At 36.7% G+C, this 17891-nt stretch overlaps 1 protein-coding gene across 1 annotated transcript in view; it reads left to right on the top strand.

Annotated features, from left to right (window-relative positions):
* The window catches only part of RYR2 (ryanodine receptor 2), a 603900-nt gene that overhangs the window by 420479 nt on the left and 165530 nt on the right, over positions 1 to 17891 (top strand). The window contains exons 40-47 of the mRNA XM_040967818.1: positions 2372 to 2515; positions 4181 to 4454; positions 7013 to 7127; positions 9150 to 9282; positions 10897 to 11000; positions 15137 to 15272; positions 15765 to 15951; positions 17466 to 17571. Coding sequence (XP_040823752.1) covers positions 2372 to 2515; positions 4181 to 4454; positions 7013 to 7127; positions 9150 to 9282; positions 10897 to 11000; positions 15137 to 15272; positions 15765 to 15951; positions 17466 to 17571 — 1199 coding nt within the window. The remainder of the gene's footprint in view (positions 1 to 2371; positions 2516 to 4180; positions 4455 to 7012; positions 7128 to 9149; positions 9283 to 10896; positions 11001 to 15136; positions 15273 to 15764; positions 15952 to 17465; positions 17572 to 17891) is intronic.

Here is a 17891-nt window from a genome sequence, read left to right as displayed (position 1 = left end):
TCCGATGATTCACTCCCCAAGTGAGCGCAACGGCCGATGCTATGCCTATGCCGATCCGAAGCCAGGAGCCTTTTCCGGGTCTCTCACGCGGGTGCAGGGTCCCAAGGCTTTGGACCGTCCTCTGCTGCTTTCCCGGGCCACAGGCAGGGAGCTGGAAGGGAAGCGGGGCTGCCGGGATTAGAACCGGTGTCCATATGGGATTCCGGGCGTGCAAGGCGAGGACCTTAACCACTGCGCTACCGCGCCGGGCCCAGCATAGCTTTTAATACAGAGTTTCAGCTATGCAGAGGAATCAGTTTTAGACATCTCCTACACCAACTGGGCCCATAATCACATTATTGTGATGTGAGGCTTTAAGAGTAGATGTTATGTTAAGCATTGTTGTAGCACAAAAAACAAAAGCATGAAAGAAGCACCTCTGTTTTTCAATTGAGGTGATGAATGCACTATATGCAGCATTTTTAATTTATCAATTGTACATCAGTAGAATTTTTCTGAAGGAACAAAATAATTTAGTCACAAAAAGGGACCACTTTTTAAGATTGCTATAGAAAATTCAGCAGCATGTATGTTTTAAAAGTAATGAATGACTAAGGAAATCTTGCATTGAAGCATGCGTTAGTCACTCAAACCTAATGACAATAATATGCTTTCCCTTTGACTTAAGAATTTTAAAAATGAAATTGAGTATTCTTGATATGTAGATATTTTTCTTTAGTGAATGCTTTAGATAAGTTCTGAGATTCAGTGAAAAAAAATAGACTAGCTCTGTTTTAAGTAGTATGAAAGACTTTATGGATACTGAATTTTATGAAACAACTATTCAGATAGATTTTTAAAAAATTGAAAAAAGCCTTTATCACAGCTGAATGAATTCACACTAAAGCAAAAACAACAAATTCATGGTGATGTTTGAGTGGAAGGTTCTTGAAATAACTTATCCTTTTTGAAGTTTATGGGAACAATGCCGAGAAGAAATCTCCCCATTTTTCCCCACTACTCATGGTACAGGAAGAGAAAAAATTGAAAGTGATTGTCTCACCCACCTTCCCCCATGCCTTGGCCCTCCTCACCCAAATCAGTGGTCCACAGGGATGTACCTCCTTCTCAATTATGTAAATATCATCAAAATAAAATAAATTTACTATTAAAACAAAGAAGAAAAAGAAATGAATCAATGTAAACCCAGTGCAATAGCTCAGTGGTTAAATCATCACCTTGAATGTGCAGGGATCCCATATGGGTGCTGGCTCATGTCCTGGCTTTGTACTTTCTAAATAGCTCCCTGCCTGTGGCCTGAGAAGCAAGGGAGGATGGCCCCAAACCTTGGGACCTCACGTTTGTGTGGGAGACCTGAATGATGCTCTTGGCTCCTGGCTTTGAATCAGCTCAGCTCTGGCTGCTGTGGCCAGTTGGGAAGTGAATCAGTGGATCTTTCTGTCTGTATCTCCTTCTCTCTGCAAATCCACATTTCTAATAAAAAAAGTAATAAATCTTTTATAAAGAGAAATGGATAGATGCTTTTCAGAGGGATAAGATAATAATGAACATGAAGCCCACAGCCACCAACCATCCATATCAATTTGTAAGCGAAAAAGTAATCTTTCAATGCCCCTATTGAAGATCACCAAGCATTAACAGCAGAACCAATAGATAGTACCATAGAAATTTCAATTGGTTCAGCACAATTCTGACTAAAAAATTAAGTGAAATGAAGTTTCTGTTCAGTGAATTCCAAAACTGTTGCAGCCAGATCAGCTACATTAAGAACAGCGTTTTAGAGTTTTTCAAACAATGGGATAAAGACGCTGGAGTATTGCTTTGGAGAGCTGTAATATGTAGATGAACGTGGCTTTAATAGTATGATCCTGAAGACAAAGTAGTGGCAACCAAGAGGTGAAAGTAGTCTGCTCCAGGCAAGGGTGAATTGTTCACTTATGGACCTTTTCAGAAACATGAGATGAGGATAAAGAGGCAGGGGTGGCCAGTTAGACAAGGCAAGGCTGTAGTTCTCAATAGATGATATCCAAAGTAGAAATGCCAAAGGGTCAGGGCAAATAACAGATTTTTTTCCTACTCTAGGAGTCTCTTTGGTCTGTGCTTGGTTTTTCTATTATTTTTCCTGGTTGTTGATAGCACCGGAGACATTGAAACAGGGAAAAAGAGAAAGGAGAAAGGGAGGCTGAGAAGTGCATCTTGCATTATTCATGCTAGTACTCAAGACGGTTTGACTAAGTGCTGTCAAATGGTTTAGATGTTGCCCCAAAACAGGGATGGAAAAAGTTGCAGGACCTTAAAGTTGTTTTCCCCAATATATATTTTTTAAGATGAAATTTGTTGTTATGCTTACTCTGTCTTTATTTCACACTAGGAATTGAGTTGGATGAAGATGGGTCTCTGGATGGAAACAGTGATTTAACAATTAGAGGACGTCTGCTTTCGTTGGTAGAAAAGGTGACCTACCTGAAGAAGAAACAAACGGAAAAACCAGTTGAAAGTGACTCCAAGAAGTCCTGTAAGCAATGTGAAAGTGCACTAGGAAAATAATCCATCAGCTGCCATTTAATCACCCTTTGAACAAGAAGTGTACTTGGATGAACCCATCAAGGATACTACTGCGTCTGCAAATTTCAGGAGACAGATTCTTAAGTAGATGCTGTTAACTCCCAGAAGCAAACAGCAGCATCAAGCAATATTTTAGTAATGTATTGAAAAATAGCAGCAAAGAAAAGTAGATGGGCTTCCTAGAGAAATAAAAATGTAGTTATTTGACAGAAACTATACAGAGAAAAGATAAAGGAAGTGATATACCTTGTACGTGCGAATATTATGTGAGCAGGTTTTAAATATGATTGAATCAAATGACTCCTTAAAATAAACAGAGATAATGGATCAAACTGAATCTAGGTTGTAAAGTATTTTCTCAGTGATAGGTATTTCTGGTTCATCTGATCCTGTTGAACTAAGGGTATTGACTGCTATACCTTGAAATCAGATAAGCCCTCTGGAGCATTCAGTCTCTTGAATAAACACACTATCTGGAAGTAATCCAGAAGGGGACTGAGAGATGTAGCTTAGTTATTACCTCACTTGCACTACTTAATTGATTTTAAGTATAAATAGCATTGCTAACATATTAAGGGCTTTTATGACAAAAAAAATAGTTACTAGAACTATCACACTCCTTTTGATACTATAACTTCTGGTGCAAAACCTTTATCTGTGCAGTTATTTCTAAATTGATTTTTGCCAAGTGATAGTCAAACGAGTCAGTTTGTCTTAAAAGGTCAGAGTCCATAGTTTATTCTGAATCACTTTCTGTTATTAAGAAGCTCATGGTCTTAACCTATTAAAAGTGACAGAAGAGCATTGAGAAATATGTAGATAAATTGGCATTTTATCTATGTGTTTTATTTGGTTAAATTGATAGCTTTGTTTTCACTTGGATAATATATAGTTTAAAAATTTGCCTTGAAAGTTTCTAAAGTATTCTAAAGTTTCTATAGTATATCAGCCCTTCTTTGCTTTTGATAAATTTGCTATTATTTGGAGAGGTTCGGAAATTTATGTTGCTTTTACTTAAAACATTGCACATTATGTTTTTAACCACCTTCTATTCGTGAAATAACATTTTATTTTAATCAAACCGTGCAAGCGAAGTCTTTGGAGGACAGGAAGTTACATGAATGTAAATACATGGATAACTCAGTGTGGTCACTATTGCAAATGTCTCAAGTCAGGAGACTATTAACTGAACAGGCCACTCTTTGAATTTCTGTGACATAACTTCACAAGAATATGTGGAAGTAGAGCTATGGGAAGAAAAATAATGGAACAAAGGAAGTGAAAGTAGTAGAACATCTCATGTTAATTGTCATAATTTTAGTTATGTCAAGTGCAAATCTGAAATAATTGTTACTTTGAAATAGCCAATTTAAGGTAAAATGGTTTTTAAAGGTGATTGATACATGTTTTTTTACATGACCACAAGTGTTCTTTATTAAAGCATGGTTAATATTCAAATGAAGTTGATTTTCTGTCTGAAATATAGCTAACCGCATCAATTCTACTACAAATACAGAGAAGCATTTGGGACCATGGAGTATAGACATGACATATTTAAGTGATGTGTCTTTTCTTTCTAATTGCCTTTTAAAAACTATCCACAATCACTTTGCAGCCACTCTTCAGCAATTGATTTCTGAGACCATGGTTCGATGGGCTCAAGAGTCAGTCATAGAGGACCCAGAGTTGGTGAGAGCCATGTTTGTGCTACTTCATCGGCAGTATGATGGCATTGGGGGTCTGGTCCGGGCTCTTCCAAAGACCTACACTATTAATGGTGTCTCTGTGGAGGATACCATCAACCTCCTGGCATCTCTTGGTCAAATTCGTTCTCTGCTGAGTGTAAGAATGGGCAAAGAAGAAGAGAAGCTTATGATCCGTGGATTGGGGTAAATTATCTGACTATTAGCAACCTTGCGTACTATAAATTCTTTTTAGTTTTTGAGAGTGCAATAGGTATGTTAATGCTGATATACTTTCTGGAGTATATTACTATTAAATAGACTTTTGCTCTAGAGATTGTTTTAAAGCTAAATAAGAAAATTGATCAATAACATAAGGTGATTGATTTCTTAGTTCATCACTGTCACTAAGGTGGAATGAAACATAGCCATTATCTTAAAGAGTGTAGTCATACAACAGCATCAGACAATATAATCACATTAAAATCTAGTAGATGGAGGGAAAGCACCATTAGGAGGAAATGGTCAAGAACTTGATTGTATCTGCCAGAGTTTGGGAAAGGAAGGAGAAAGAGATGCCTCTTTGGAGGATCCAATGTCAAAGAGTCTTGCCTTCATGTGTGATTTGAAATTACAGGTTATATTTCAAATGTTAAGAGTGAAGGCAAAGTGTTGCAGAGCACTTAATTATGTCCTCTCACTGAACGACCTTATGAAGTTTTGATTTTAAAGGCTATCCTGTAAGGAATAAAGATATTCTAGAGGGAAAAGATTCCTGTATGAGTCTTACTGCATAAACTAGTGTTTTCTGTATGTGTAATTTAATCATTGTTAAGTATTTCTAGCTTGGGATTATGAAATAAAATCAAGATAGAAAAATGTAGAAGAAGTGACACTTATGAGATAAACAAAGATAACTTGGTAGGTAGAATTTATAAATATGAAGAAAAATGTTATTAGGATTAAAAACAGCTAATATAATTATATAAATCAGGCACGAGAGCATGTAATAAAAGTTGCTGTATTAATAACACAGCACAAATAAGCTCTAAAAGTGATCAAATAAATCCAGTTCATTGATTGAGAATAAAACTAATGAAACCGAGGAAAACCTCCTTTTTGGACAGAACTAAAAGTAATCCTGAGGAGAAAGGCAAGGCTGTAAATGTACAATTCGTTTACTTTGTTTATCTGTTTGAACTCAGATTAGTAATAGCAATCATGAACTTTTGAAGTATGTAAAGTTATAAAATTCTACTATATGAATAAGTTACAAACTTATGATAATACTTTTCATTTGACCTAAAGAAAGAGAAAACAAAAACCTATTTGAAGAAAAGAAGCATGATCCTTATTCATAAATATATATGAGTGTGGGTCTTGCTGAGTACTAATATTTAACTTAAGTAGATTATAAGAAGTCATTATAACCAACTAGAAAGTTAGAAGTCATTCAGGAAATAGAGATAATTTTCTTCTTTTGTAAACTCACAAGAGTAATTTTTGAATCATTAACAAATGAATAACTCATTAATGACCAGACTCAAAATGATAAGAGATTTTAGTATTATAAATATTTTATACAAAGGAATTGCTTAGTACATGCCAGCCTATCTACTGAGTGGTAGAACCATAAATCCATTTTCTTTAAAATTGAAACAAACAAGGTTTCCAAATTAAAGTGACTCCATTCAAAAAGATTTTTATTAAATTTAAATCTGTGGATTGCAAGTTGAAAAATTTTTGCCAGGTTTTATACGGTACTGTTTGAAAAAGAAAAGGTGCCTTTGTTCACCCTGCAGGAAATAAGTTAGATTTCTGTTGGTACTTGGCTCCAAAGTTTTTTCATTTGTGCTATTATGAAACTTTCATACTATTAAACTTTCATGAGATAGTACAAGTAACTAAAATTTTATGACTAAATGTGAGTGATTCAATTATGACATCAGGTCTGAGCAGAAGATTCCCAGTTTTCTTGTAGGTTGTATATTATTTTCTTGGTATTACTCTGCCAAATTTTCTTATACTACAGATAGTACTGATTTGATTTATTTAAAAATAAAAGTCAACAGGAATCTATTTGGAGTGACAGATGCATCTTACTGAATATTCTTAAAAATATTTTGCTACATTACAATTATACAGTGATGATCTGAAGCATTTAAGTTACCATCCACTGTTTCCTTAAATTGAATGTACATTTTAGTGAATTGAATTATTTGACCTTGGACTTAACACATAGCTGTTTTATGTTGGAAAATATATATATTTAAAGCATTTCCACAGAATAAGAATATAATAGGAAATTCCACTAAAGCATATTTTCATACATGTATTTGACAGAAGAAAAGTTTAAAAACACTATTCATGTGTAAAAAGCAGGGACATACTTCATACAAAAATTTTTATATAACATGGTGTAGCATTGCTTCATATTTGTATACTAGATAATTGGAACATATGGTTTCATAGCCATAAGATTAAGACATGTTGTCCAAAATATATTTCATATGGACAAGCTTTATATGTTTCAGTACAGCTATTGTAATTGAAAATAACAGATGACTTGTGTACCACTTTTGGTAGACTTATCTGTATTTATGAGGAAAACCCGATTAAGTTTATTAATTAACATTTGGGACTTAACTGTTGGGACTTGTCATATTTCTGTATTTCTAAAAAGAGTTGTGAAAATCTCAAGAAGACGTATGGACCTTATTCTCTGAGCTAAATGCTTACTCCTGCCCCTCCATTGTCCTTTCTAGGGACATCATGAATAATAAAGTGTTTTACCAGCACCCCAACCTCATGAGGGCACTGGGGATGCACGAGACGGTGATGGAGGTGATGGTGAATGTACTTGGTGGTGGTGAGTCCAAGGTAAAGGAACACTTTTGATTCTTGGGATCCCGTGTGCTGTAACCCTCTTAGTTGTTTGGATGGTTGGCAGATAAAAGTTTCTTGAACCCTCTTAGGAGGACTCTTTTTAAAAAAAAAAAAAAAAAAAAACACATGTTTTGAAAGAAAGCACCCGGACCTCAAAACTTGAGAGTTTGATGTAGTACGAGCTGTGTCCTTTGTTGATATTGGAAAAACTTTATATGCTTTGTCTCTTAAATTACTCTTACTTAAGGAATAGTTAGAGACTTTTAAAGTCTAGCCTTTTCTAACATCTTAAAATTTTGTTGCTATCATACTACATGTCCATAACAAAAGCATGTTCCAGACCCATCTATTCATGTTGATTCAGATGAGAGTGGATTCCACCAAATTTGTGGTATTTACCAAGATTTACTTGCAATGCTTGGGGATGTGTTTATTAGGGGTTGAAAGTGAACTTTTAAGTGACAGTAACTTAAAGTTCTTGAAAATGAAATTAGTAGAATCAAACATTCATATAAATCACCACCATTTTATAAACTGATAATGAAAATATCATTCTGTATTTTAAGAAGTATTTTTACAATGTGATGCTATATTTCCAATGTTCAATTTGTCTACAATTTGTACTCCTAGAAACATTGATACTATATTCTGCTAAGGAGGGACAATTGGGAGCTCAGTGTACTATGAGAGGGTGTGGGCTCTGAGGAAGGTGTGCTCACTGGAGCACTGCTAACAAGCATTCCAGTTAGCGTACCTGTCTCACCAGACAAGAGTGTGTGCATCAGAGACTGTGTATCCCTGGGATCTCTGTAATAATGAGGACATTGCGGGGAAGAACACTCTCTTATTTGGGTCCAGTTATTGAACTGTGAATTTCTCAGAAATTACCTCAATAAGTTTTCTGCCTTCTTACCTACTATAGGTACAGTTGTTCATATTATCCCCATTTTATAGGACAGAATTACACAGGATGCACAGTTTCCGAAGAAAGCCCATCTAGGAGTGTTATGAGTTGCAACTGAGTGTGCCTGCTTTTTTCATGAGGCTCATGACATTGTTTTTAGTATAAAGCTGCAAAGTAATTGCAGAGTCAACTGTATTATGATAACTAGATTTCTGAGTTAGTGCTAGACTTGATTCTTTAGTAGATGAAAGTCTAGGTGAGTGGTTTCCTACACATCTGAAAGTCGTTGAACATCGGAGATTTGACTTGCATGGGGGTACATGGACAGAAAATGTGATTGAGATTGCAATTTGTAAACTCAATTTTATTTTTATTTATTTATTTATTTTTATTTATTTTTGCTTACATTGTATTATGTAGTACAGTTTTATAGGCGCTGGGGATTCTCCCTACCCCTCCCATACCCCTCCCCCCATGGTGGATTCCTCCACCTTGTTGCATAACCACAGTTCAAGTTCAGTTGAGATTCATTGCTTGCAAACACATGCCTAGCATAAAGTTCAGCGTCTTGTTGTCCAGATAAGTTCAGTGGCCTCTTGGGGAGACCTTCTATGGTCTGAAGATAGGTCTAACAGAGTAAAGATCCGGTCAGTTAAAAGCCCCAACAAGGCCTCAGTATCAATATACAACATTATGGAATTAATTGACATAGTATTGGGTAAACAATATGTTAAAAATAATGCAAGTTCCATTCTTCGAAACTTCTGGGTTGAGACAGTATCAATGACAGGTTCAAAAAATAACAAACAACCAAACAAAAAATTACAGGTTAAATCAAGGCAAACATGTGGTATCTAATCTTTTGGGATTCGCTCATTTCCCTTAGCATTATAGTTTCCAGTTGTGCCCATTTAGCCACAAAGAACTGCATTTTGTTTTTTTTAATAGCTGAGTAGTATTCCATGGAGTAGATGAACCAAAGCTTTCTTATCCAATCTTCTGCTGATGGGCATTTTGGTTGCTTCCATGTTTTTGCAATTACTGATTGTGCAGTAAACTCAATTTTATAAACACTGTTTACTAGCAGTATCTAACCAGAGCTTTTCACATAGGAAATCACCTTTCCAAAGATGGTGGCGAACTGTTGCCGTTTTCTGTGTTACTTCTGTCGTATAAGTAGGCAGAATCAAAAAGCCATGTTTGATCACCTGAGTTATTTGCTGGAGAACAGCAGTGTTGGTCTTGGTAAGTAAACTTATGACTTGCATTTCATTGTTAAGGTAAAAGTAGTGCACGTTACTATGTTCAACAATAAATTTTATGTTAAGTGGAAAAGGACCTAATAGGCATTCCTCGAAAGAAGATGTAAAAATGGTGGATAAATGAGAACATTTTTAATATCACTAATCCTCAGGAAAATGAAAATCAAAGCCACAATGAGATATTATGTCACTATAATTAGAATGGTTATTTTAAAAATATGTAGGGGTGAATATTTTGCCTAGTGACTAGGCTAGCAGTTGGGATATGCACAGGGACACCTATGTCTCATGTCAGAGTGTCGCATGTTAGAGTGTTATGGTTTGAGTCCTAGCTTTATCCTGATTCCAGTCTCAGTAACCCATCCCCATGAAGACAGCAGGTGATGACTCAAGTGTGTGGGTCTCTGTCACCAAAATCAGAGACTGAGGTTGAGTTTCCAATTCCTAGATTTGGTCTGCCCACCTTTCATAAGATTAAAAATAAATGCTGGCAAGGATGTAGAGAAAAAGGAACATTTGTAAATTACTGGTGATGCAAGTTAGTAGATCCATATTACAAAACCAGTATGTACATGCCTCAAGAAATGAAAAAAATAGGCCTTTGAGTAGTGGTGCACCGGGGTTAAGTTATGGTCTGTGATGATAGCAACCCATATTAGAAGTATTGGTTCAAATTCTGGCTATTCTGCCCCTTGCTAATGGGCTTTGAAGAATAGCAGAAGATGGCCCCAGTGTTTGGGCCCAGGCATCCAGGTGGAGTCCAGCACTCCTGGTAGATCAAAAGTCTCTCTCTCTCTGCGTTTGAATTAAGTCTTTAAAATCTTAAATTTAGAAATGTCATATCACCCATATGTTCCACTACTAGATAAATGCTGAAGAAATATTCTGTGTTCCCATATTCATTTCATCTTTATTCATAGCCACTGAGATATAGAATAAGCCTAAGTGTCTATTACCAATGGTAGAACAAATAAAGACAATGGTGTGTATTCATGTATGGTAAAGTACTATTCACTCTTTTAGAAGAAAGAAAACACATTATTGGTGACAACATGGATGGACCTGAAGGACATAATTCTATGTGAAGAAGCCAGGAACAGAAAGACAGAAACTTGTATTATCACTTAAGAGTAGGATCCATAAAGTTGATCTCACAGAAACAAATATCAGATTGGTGATTATAGTGGGAGGAAGCAGGAAGAGTGGTCTGGAAAAAGTTGGTCACAGCACACAAAATTTTTGTTACACGGGAGGAGTAATTTAAGATATCTCCTGTACAACGTGACTGTTATAGCTCACAGTAGGATATAATACTCTTAGAAATCACTGAGAGTAAGTATGTGTGATAAGGTGTGTTAAATGGCTCAATTGACCCATGCCACGTGTGTATATTTCCAGTGATCATGTTGTACACATATCACACATGTATTACATAAATAATTATATAAGATAAATTGTTGAAAATATGTTAAATGTTTATGCAAATAATTTAGATTAGTACAGTATGATAGCATTTAGAAATTACACTTGACAATTAGCATATTTTAATGGTTGTAGTATACTCCAGATTTAATTTCATCTTCATTTGAATTAACAGCCTCACCTGCCATGAGAGGTTCCACACCGCTGGATGTGGCAGCAGCCTCAGTGATGGATAATAATGAGTTAGCCTTAGCTTTGCGTGAACCAGATCTGGAAAAGGTAAGCTAACTTCCTTCCCTGTTGGTTTTTATGAATTATACTGGTCATAGTTTTTTTCCTCAAGATTTTAAAAAACTAATATGTTATAGGTATAGTATAGTATAATAATTGGTTATATGTCATATATTGTATACTACATTATACATAATTATATGACATATTATAATAAGAATTTATGAAGAGGAAGGCATTTGAATTAAAGTATATCTCAGTACCCAAGTGCTTTTTATATATGTAAGTAATTTTTACATATGACCAGCGTGGACTCACTTCAACAATATTTAATTTTATAAATTTATATCAGGTGATCAAATTTCATTTTATTTATATACACATTTAGGAGCATGTTAAAACTTCCCATACTACCCTTCTTTGGCCCATGAGCCTACCTACCCTCCTCCATCCTTTGTTATATTTCTCTAATTTTTACATTGACGTATTTTCCATGATATCTGTTGTTGCTTTTGCTTTACTCAGGCACCTTTGATTTCTTAAGATATTTCTTTAACGCATGAAACATAATTCCTATCATACGTAGAGTTATATATTCCAGTCAGGGCATTAGCAATATACTGAGACCTGTTACTCTGTTATACTATGCCACACATATGTTGGCAAGTTATAGAGAAATGTTCCCCATAGTGTAGCAGTTTACTAATTATTTCAAGTAGTTTCCCGACTTCTGCCCTGTCCTCTGAGAGTCTGGTCTTAGCTTAACAACTACAGTAGTCTTCTTAGAAATGATGGTGTTAGTTTCTCTGTCCAGGATTCTTCAAAGGCTTCCTGTCTGATTCCTAGTAAGTATAAAGGAATTGGCAACCACCCCTTCAAAGTCTAATCCCACAAATTTGATACTTCACTTTGCTTTGTGCCTCTGCCATTGGCGGTGTGCTTTGTCCCTCGGCCTCTGCACCTATTGGCCTGCAAATGCTTATCCCTGATATCCTTTAATATTCTTTACAGAATCTGGCAGGCCATGGCTTCAAAGTGACTTTCTGGGGCAGCACTTCTCATTCCATTGCATTTAAAATTGGTTAAACAGGATTCATCCTTTTCCCAGATTCCTAAAGTTCTGTGTTTTCTGTTATTCCTTTATTTTCAATATTTGGAAAACTATGTATCTGTGTTATGTGCATAAATACATCTTGACTTATATCTATAAATGCTTGTTTAAAATACATGTGGGTTTAACTTATTTATGTTTAAAATAGTTATGTTTTACTAAAGGGTATGTATATATATTCTTAAATCTGCTCCCTGCCGTAATGTGATGCACATGAGATGAGCGTTCTGTCTCCTGTTGACTGCTCCGTCCTGGTCTTAGAGAATGACATCAGTAGTGGCCAGACAGTATAGACCTGCTGAACAAATCCAAGAGGAAATGCTTCCCACAAACCTTCTCACATGCCAGTTCTCAATCATGTAACTTTGTTTGCCTATCTCACAAGACTTCTCATACAATTTTAAGAATGCTTTTTATCCACATGCCCAGCAAAATGGCTAATATTTAAAAGGAAGGAAATACCAAATCTTGAGGAAGATGTGGGAAAAAACTGGGACTCTGATCTATTACTATTGGATGAACTGTGGTGGAGTCTTTCTGGAAAGTGATTTAATATTTTCTAGCAAGGTAAACTTGTACTTACCAAAGACTATGTATCATGCCTTTCTGTCCTAGGAGTTTTCTCAATAGAAAAAAAAATGTGTCCATTAAAGCTTGAATATCAATGCTTTCAGCCCTGTTATTGGTTATAGCTGGAAACTACAAGCAAGTCAAATATTCACCAAATATAAGTTAATTAATTAAACTTTGGTACTCCATGTACAGGGGAATGTAAGATGACATTCACAATGAATCTCAAAGTCATTATGCTGAGTAAAATATGTCAGGCACCAAAAGCTATCTGCTGTTTGATTACATGTGTATATGTTCTAGAAAATATAAGCTAATTTGTACAGATAAAAAGCAAATTATCGTACAGTTGGTGAGTGAGGTCACAGGGGAGGTCTGGCATTTGATGAGAAGTCGTATCTCGATGTGTTATGCTTTCAAACCTGGCTGAATCTCTCCAAACTCATCATTTTTATACTTAATTAAATGACTTCAATACATATCAATGATATCTCAATGTAGTTGGTATCAAATATGATTATTCACATTAATTTCTTTCAAACAGCTGATTTCACTTGAGTTGGATATAATTGTTTGCTAAGTTAGTTCTTTTTCTAATTTTCAAATTTATTTTATTTTAAAAAATAATTATTATATGGTTACTCAGGATGGGATTGATCAAGGTTTAGGGAAATTTGGGTGAATTTGTTACTTCCAAATTTGCCATTTCCTGTTGTTCCTGAGGGAAGGGGAGAAACAAAGGGGAAAACCACGCATGACTTTCCACACATTCCAGTACCCAGGGATGAGGAACCACCACCTCATATCAACCAAGAGTCTCAATGTGTACATATTCCTAGGGTTCTGTCCAAGTGGCTTAGATAGTTCTGAAATGCTGATTTCCCCGATCCAAGGATGATGTCACCCTCCCAGTGTCCATTGGCTCCATTCACCAAGATCATTTGCCCTCTTGGTTTGCTTGTGGTTGTTGTCAAGTTAGTTTTGTTCTACTATAGCACCAAATGTGTTGCATTCATCTTGTTTTACATCAGGGCCTGTGTACACTGCTCCACCTTTTTCATTATTAAGTAGAACATGTTCTTGCAGGTGAGCCAAAGAAGCTGGACCAGGCGTCCCAAGCATCTCAGGATTCCCCCACCCCTGGGGTTTACCAACCTGACACCTAGCTATTATGCCAGCCTTGAGACCCGGATCAGGAGACCCAGGCCCTCACCAGATTCCCCACCCTAGGGTTCACAGAACCAACATCGACCTAGAAGGTGGGCCCCAGTATCTGGACCAAGTGACCCACAGTCCTAGATCCCCCTGTCCCCAGGGCTCAGGAACCCATCCCCCACCACCAATGTGGACCCCATGAACTGAGACAATTTCTGGGATTCATGTACCTGGCCCCTGTTTGGCCTAGGCTGGCATGACTCCAGTTTCTGTCGGTGGGGGCTGCAGCCTATTTCAGCCCAATCTAATTGCTGTCCCCATCCTGATGTGAATTGGCTGGTGTTGTGGCCCAATCTGGCTCCTCCTGTCCCCTGCACTGGCTCTCAGATGTGCCAGTGGGTGTTATGAGCTGGCCCAGACTGGTTCGTCCCCAGACATGACCCACATGTATGCCGGCAGGTACTGTAACCTGTTGTGGTCTGGGTTGCTTCTTGCCTTGCTTCTTGTACTCTCCTGCAGGGTCTATGTCCCAATGAAGGAGTTTCCCAAGTTCCTCCATCGAGTCTCCTCCCAGTGGCAGTTCTTGCGCACACCAGTGGGTCATTGGCCCAGGTTGATTTTGTCCACATTCTGCCCTGGTAAAAACAGTGGCCTTGCTCAACCTACCATACCCATTCTGGTCCTTGTTGTTGGCTGTTATAGCCCAGCGTTACCTGGTACGCACCCAGACACAGCTTTCACCTAGCTCAGTGGGAGTCAAGACCTGGTCTTTAACAGTCTTACTAACATTGATAATGATTTCTTTTGGAATATCTTTGAAAGCTAAACTACATATGAAATATCATAGGAAACCAATACCCATCTAATAGAAAATGTGTTAAGAGGTACAGCTAAGGAGGAAATTTTGAGTTTGATAATATTGAAAAAATGGCATTTGGGTTTAGAAAGAATTGATTATCGTAGAAATTTGCCATAATTATTACAAAGCTGCTTGGAATGGGAGCATCCCACAAGAGAATTCCTGTACTTAAGTTCCAGTTCTACTGCTGATTAGCTGTCTCTTAGTGCACATCATCTAGAAATACTGGGTTAAGCTCCTGGCTCTCATCTTCAACTGACAGAATGGATGTTGCAGTCATTTGGGGAGTGAAGTAGCAGATGGGAACTGTCTGTCCATCTCTGTCTCTGTGTATCTCTCATTTTCTTTCAGATAAGTGAAATAAAATAAAATCTGAAAGTAACTTAAAAGTACTTTTTAAAAAGTCAGCCTCTGAGAATACCATTTATATAAGTGTCTAGACGTTTTTTCTTGTGAAGAATAACACTTTGCTTCTCATCTTGTTTCTAGGTAGTTCGCTATTTGGCTGGTTGTGGACTGCAAAGTTGTCAGATGTTGGTGTCAAAGGGTTATCCAGATATTGGATGGAATCCAGTTGAAGGAGAAAGATATCTTGATTTTCTTAGATTTGCTGTCTTCTGTAATGGTAGGACTTGATTGAGATCATTTCTGGCAGTAGTAAAACTGTATCAAACAGGTGCATGTCATAAGGATCTGGCCTAACATTTTCATGAAGGAAATTAATAATAGTAAAGAAATTTCATATTTTGTAAATGAGAATTTTATATAGCCCTGGTTTATTATACATTTTTTGATGTTGCTTTTATTTAAAATCTCTAGATACCTAAATTGCCAGGAAATTTAACAGTTGGATTTTAATAATTTTCCGTAACAAATAACGATGAAATCATGTAAGACTACAAAATACTTTGCTTTACTTAGAAAATTATAAGTACCAGGAAAAATGACTCACTGTATTTTGTCTGCATGGTACTTACTCATGTTAAATTTTGCTCTGCTGCTATTTTTTTGTGCTTTAAATTTTTTCTCTTATATAGGAAACAGTTGTGACATTACTTGCCCAGTATTTCTGTGTAGTTATTTTTTGTTGTTTTTTATCTTTCCCATTTGACTTTAGGGGAAAGTGTGGAAGAAAATGCGAATGTTGTGGTTAGATTGCTCATTCGGAGGCCTGAGTGTTTTGGTCCTGCTCTGAGAGGGGAAGGTGGCAATGGTCTCCTTGCAGCCATGGAAGAAGCCATCAAAATAGCAGAGGATCCTTCCCGAGATGGTCCCTCGCCAACTAGTGGCTCCAGTAAAACGCTGTAAGTCTAATCCATATCCCCAGAAGTAATTATGCTCTCTCACTTGAAAGTCTATGGAACATACTTTCGTTGTGTTAATCACAGTGTAACTTCTAGTACTAAACTTGGAAGGAATTGGTGGATGAAATTTGTTGCTGGGATAGGCCAAATGAGGCATATGAACTAAGGAAGATCATATGGATTCATTAGAGAAACATTCAGGTTGAGAGAGAAAATGCGTGTTATGTTTTTCCCCAATAAAATTGAGGCTTAATGCATTGCCAAATGACTGTAGGTAAACCTTTGGATTGGTTGGTATTTTGAAGAGGAGGTAGTTAGAATGAATTTTGGGGAAAATAGATATAAAAGAGCTATGACAAGAGAATGGAGTACTAGATTATTGTGGTGTTAAATTCTAGAAAAGAATGTCATGCTGAGAAGTAAAATGCTTGATAGCATAATAGAGAAATAGTCACTACCTTATGTTTCCATATTGCTTACATTGTTAATTGACTCCAATAATAGACATAAGGCAAATATTTTAATCTGAGGAAATCAGTGTCATCTTTAGGACATCTTTCAGCAAAACTACTGGCTCTGTTGGGAAGCATTTATAATGGCTTATTGGGAGCAAGTTTTTGAACAAAGAAGCAGAGTACTAAGCTGTGTTCCTCCACAGATAGATGAAGCATAGATGTTCTTTTGATATTGTGATGGTAAGAATGAGCACTCTGCCTGAGCACCATGTACAGCAGTTATGTGTTTATCAGTTAGCCACAGAGAATGTGCAGGACGTCATTGAGTTCTCTTGGTGGTAGAACATGCATCAGAATCTCTGGAGCAGGACCACAAATAGTGAATGCGAGTCCCTGGGAACATTCTTGTGTACCCAGCAATGAGATTGTCGGCCATTACCTCTCAGTGACTAGGACGACATCTGCATTTAGCTGAGGCAGCCCTCTGCTGAGCTGCTGTGGAGTAGGTCGTGTGCCTCCATGGCTATCCAGGCTTGCTTCTCATCAGAAAAACGATGAAGCATTTATGTTCCTAATGCATAGAGCAAGTGGGACACATGTTGAACTATTTGTGAAAGATGGAGCGGGAGGTAATATAGTTGGCAAAGAGGCAAGTAAGTAAATGAAAGAGCATTAACAAAGCAGTACCTTAAGGCCAAGTGCTGTACTGTGTCCCTTATTTCTCCTTAGACTATATCTTTGTCACGCTTTTCCATGCATATGTGCTTTTTGCAGAAGTAAATTTACATGATTATTTCCACTGCTTATTTTCTGTTTTATTGCATTCTCTTCCACCAGATATTGATAAAATCCATCAAATTAACAATTCTTCATCTTTTTAAAAGAAGATATTTAACTCATTGTTATTGCTCTCTAAACATAGCAGGCTACTTGTTGAAAACTTATGTTTAAAGTATCAAAATAATAATAAATATTATCAGAAATGGTATCAGAAATATTTCATGAATTTGAAATGTCAGTTATCATTGGTTCATGTTTCTTTTGGATAATCTACAAAAGTGACACAGAAGAGGACGAAGATGACACCATCCACATGGGGAATGCCATCATGACCTTTTATGCTGCGTTGATTGATCTTTTAGGACGTTGTGCTCCTGAAATGCATGTGAGTGCCTGGGGAACTCAGTAGCAACAATCTTGATTTTTCTGTCTCTGGTAAGACATCCAGAACTGGCAGGAATGACAATGACACCCAAAACCTATAATCTTCATGCTCCATTAAAAATAATAGCTGCAGCCTAATTGCTGAACAAATGTTTGTTTATTTGGTTACATCTTATTGGTTATAAAATTTGTAATGGAATTTTAGTACAAGTCATTAATAGACTGCTTAGTTACTCAAATAACCATAAAACTCACACAGCCTCCTCACATTTTAATAAGAAAAGAATATATCTTCCCAATACGATTTCTTCTTTATGGATG

The sequence above is a fragment of the Ochotona curzoniae genome, unplaced genomic scaffold, assembly GCF_017591425.1.
Source record: "Ochotona curzoniae isolate NIBS_2020 unplaced genomic scaffold, NIBS_Ocur_1.0 scaffold_4683, whole genome shotgun sequence".
Taxonomy (NCBI): domain Eukaryota; kingdom Metazoa; phylum Chordata; class Mammalia; order Lagomorpha; family Ochotonidae; genus Ochotona; species Ochotona curzoniae.
The sequence above is the reverse complement of the archived record's forward strand: the minus strand, read 5'-3'. Positions and strand labels throughout refer to the sequence as shown.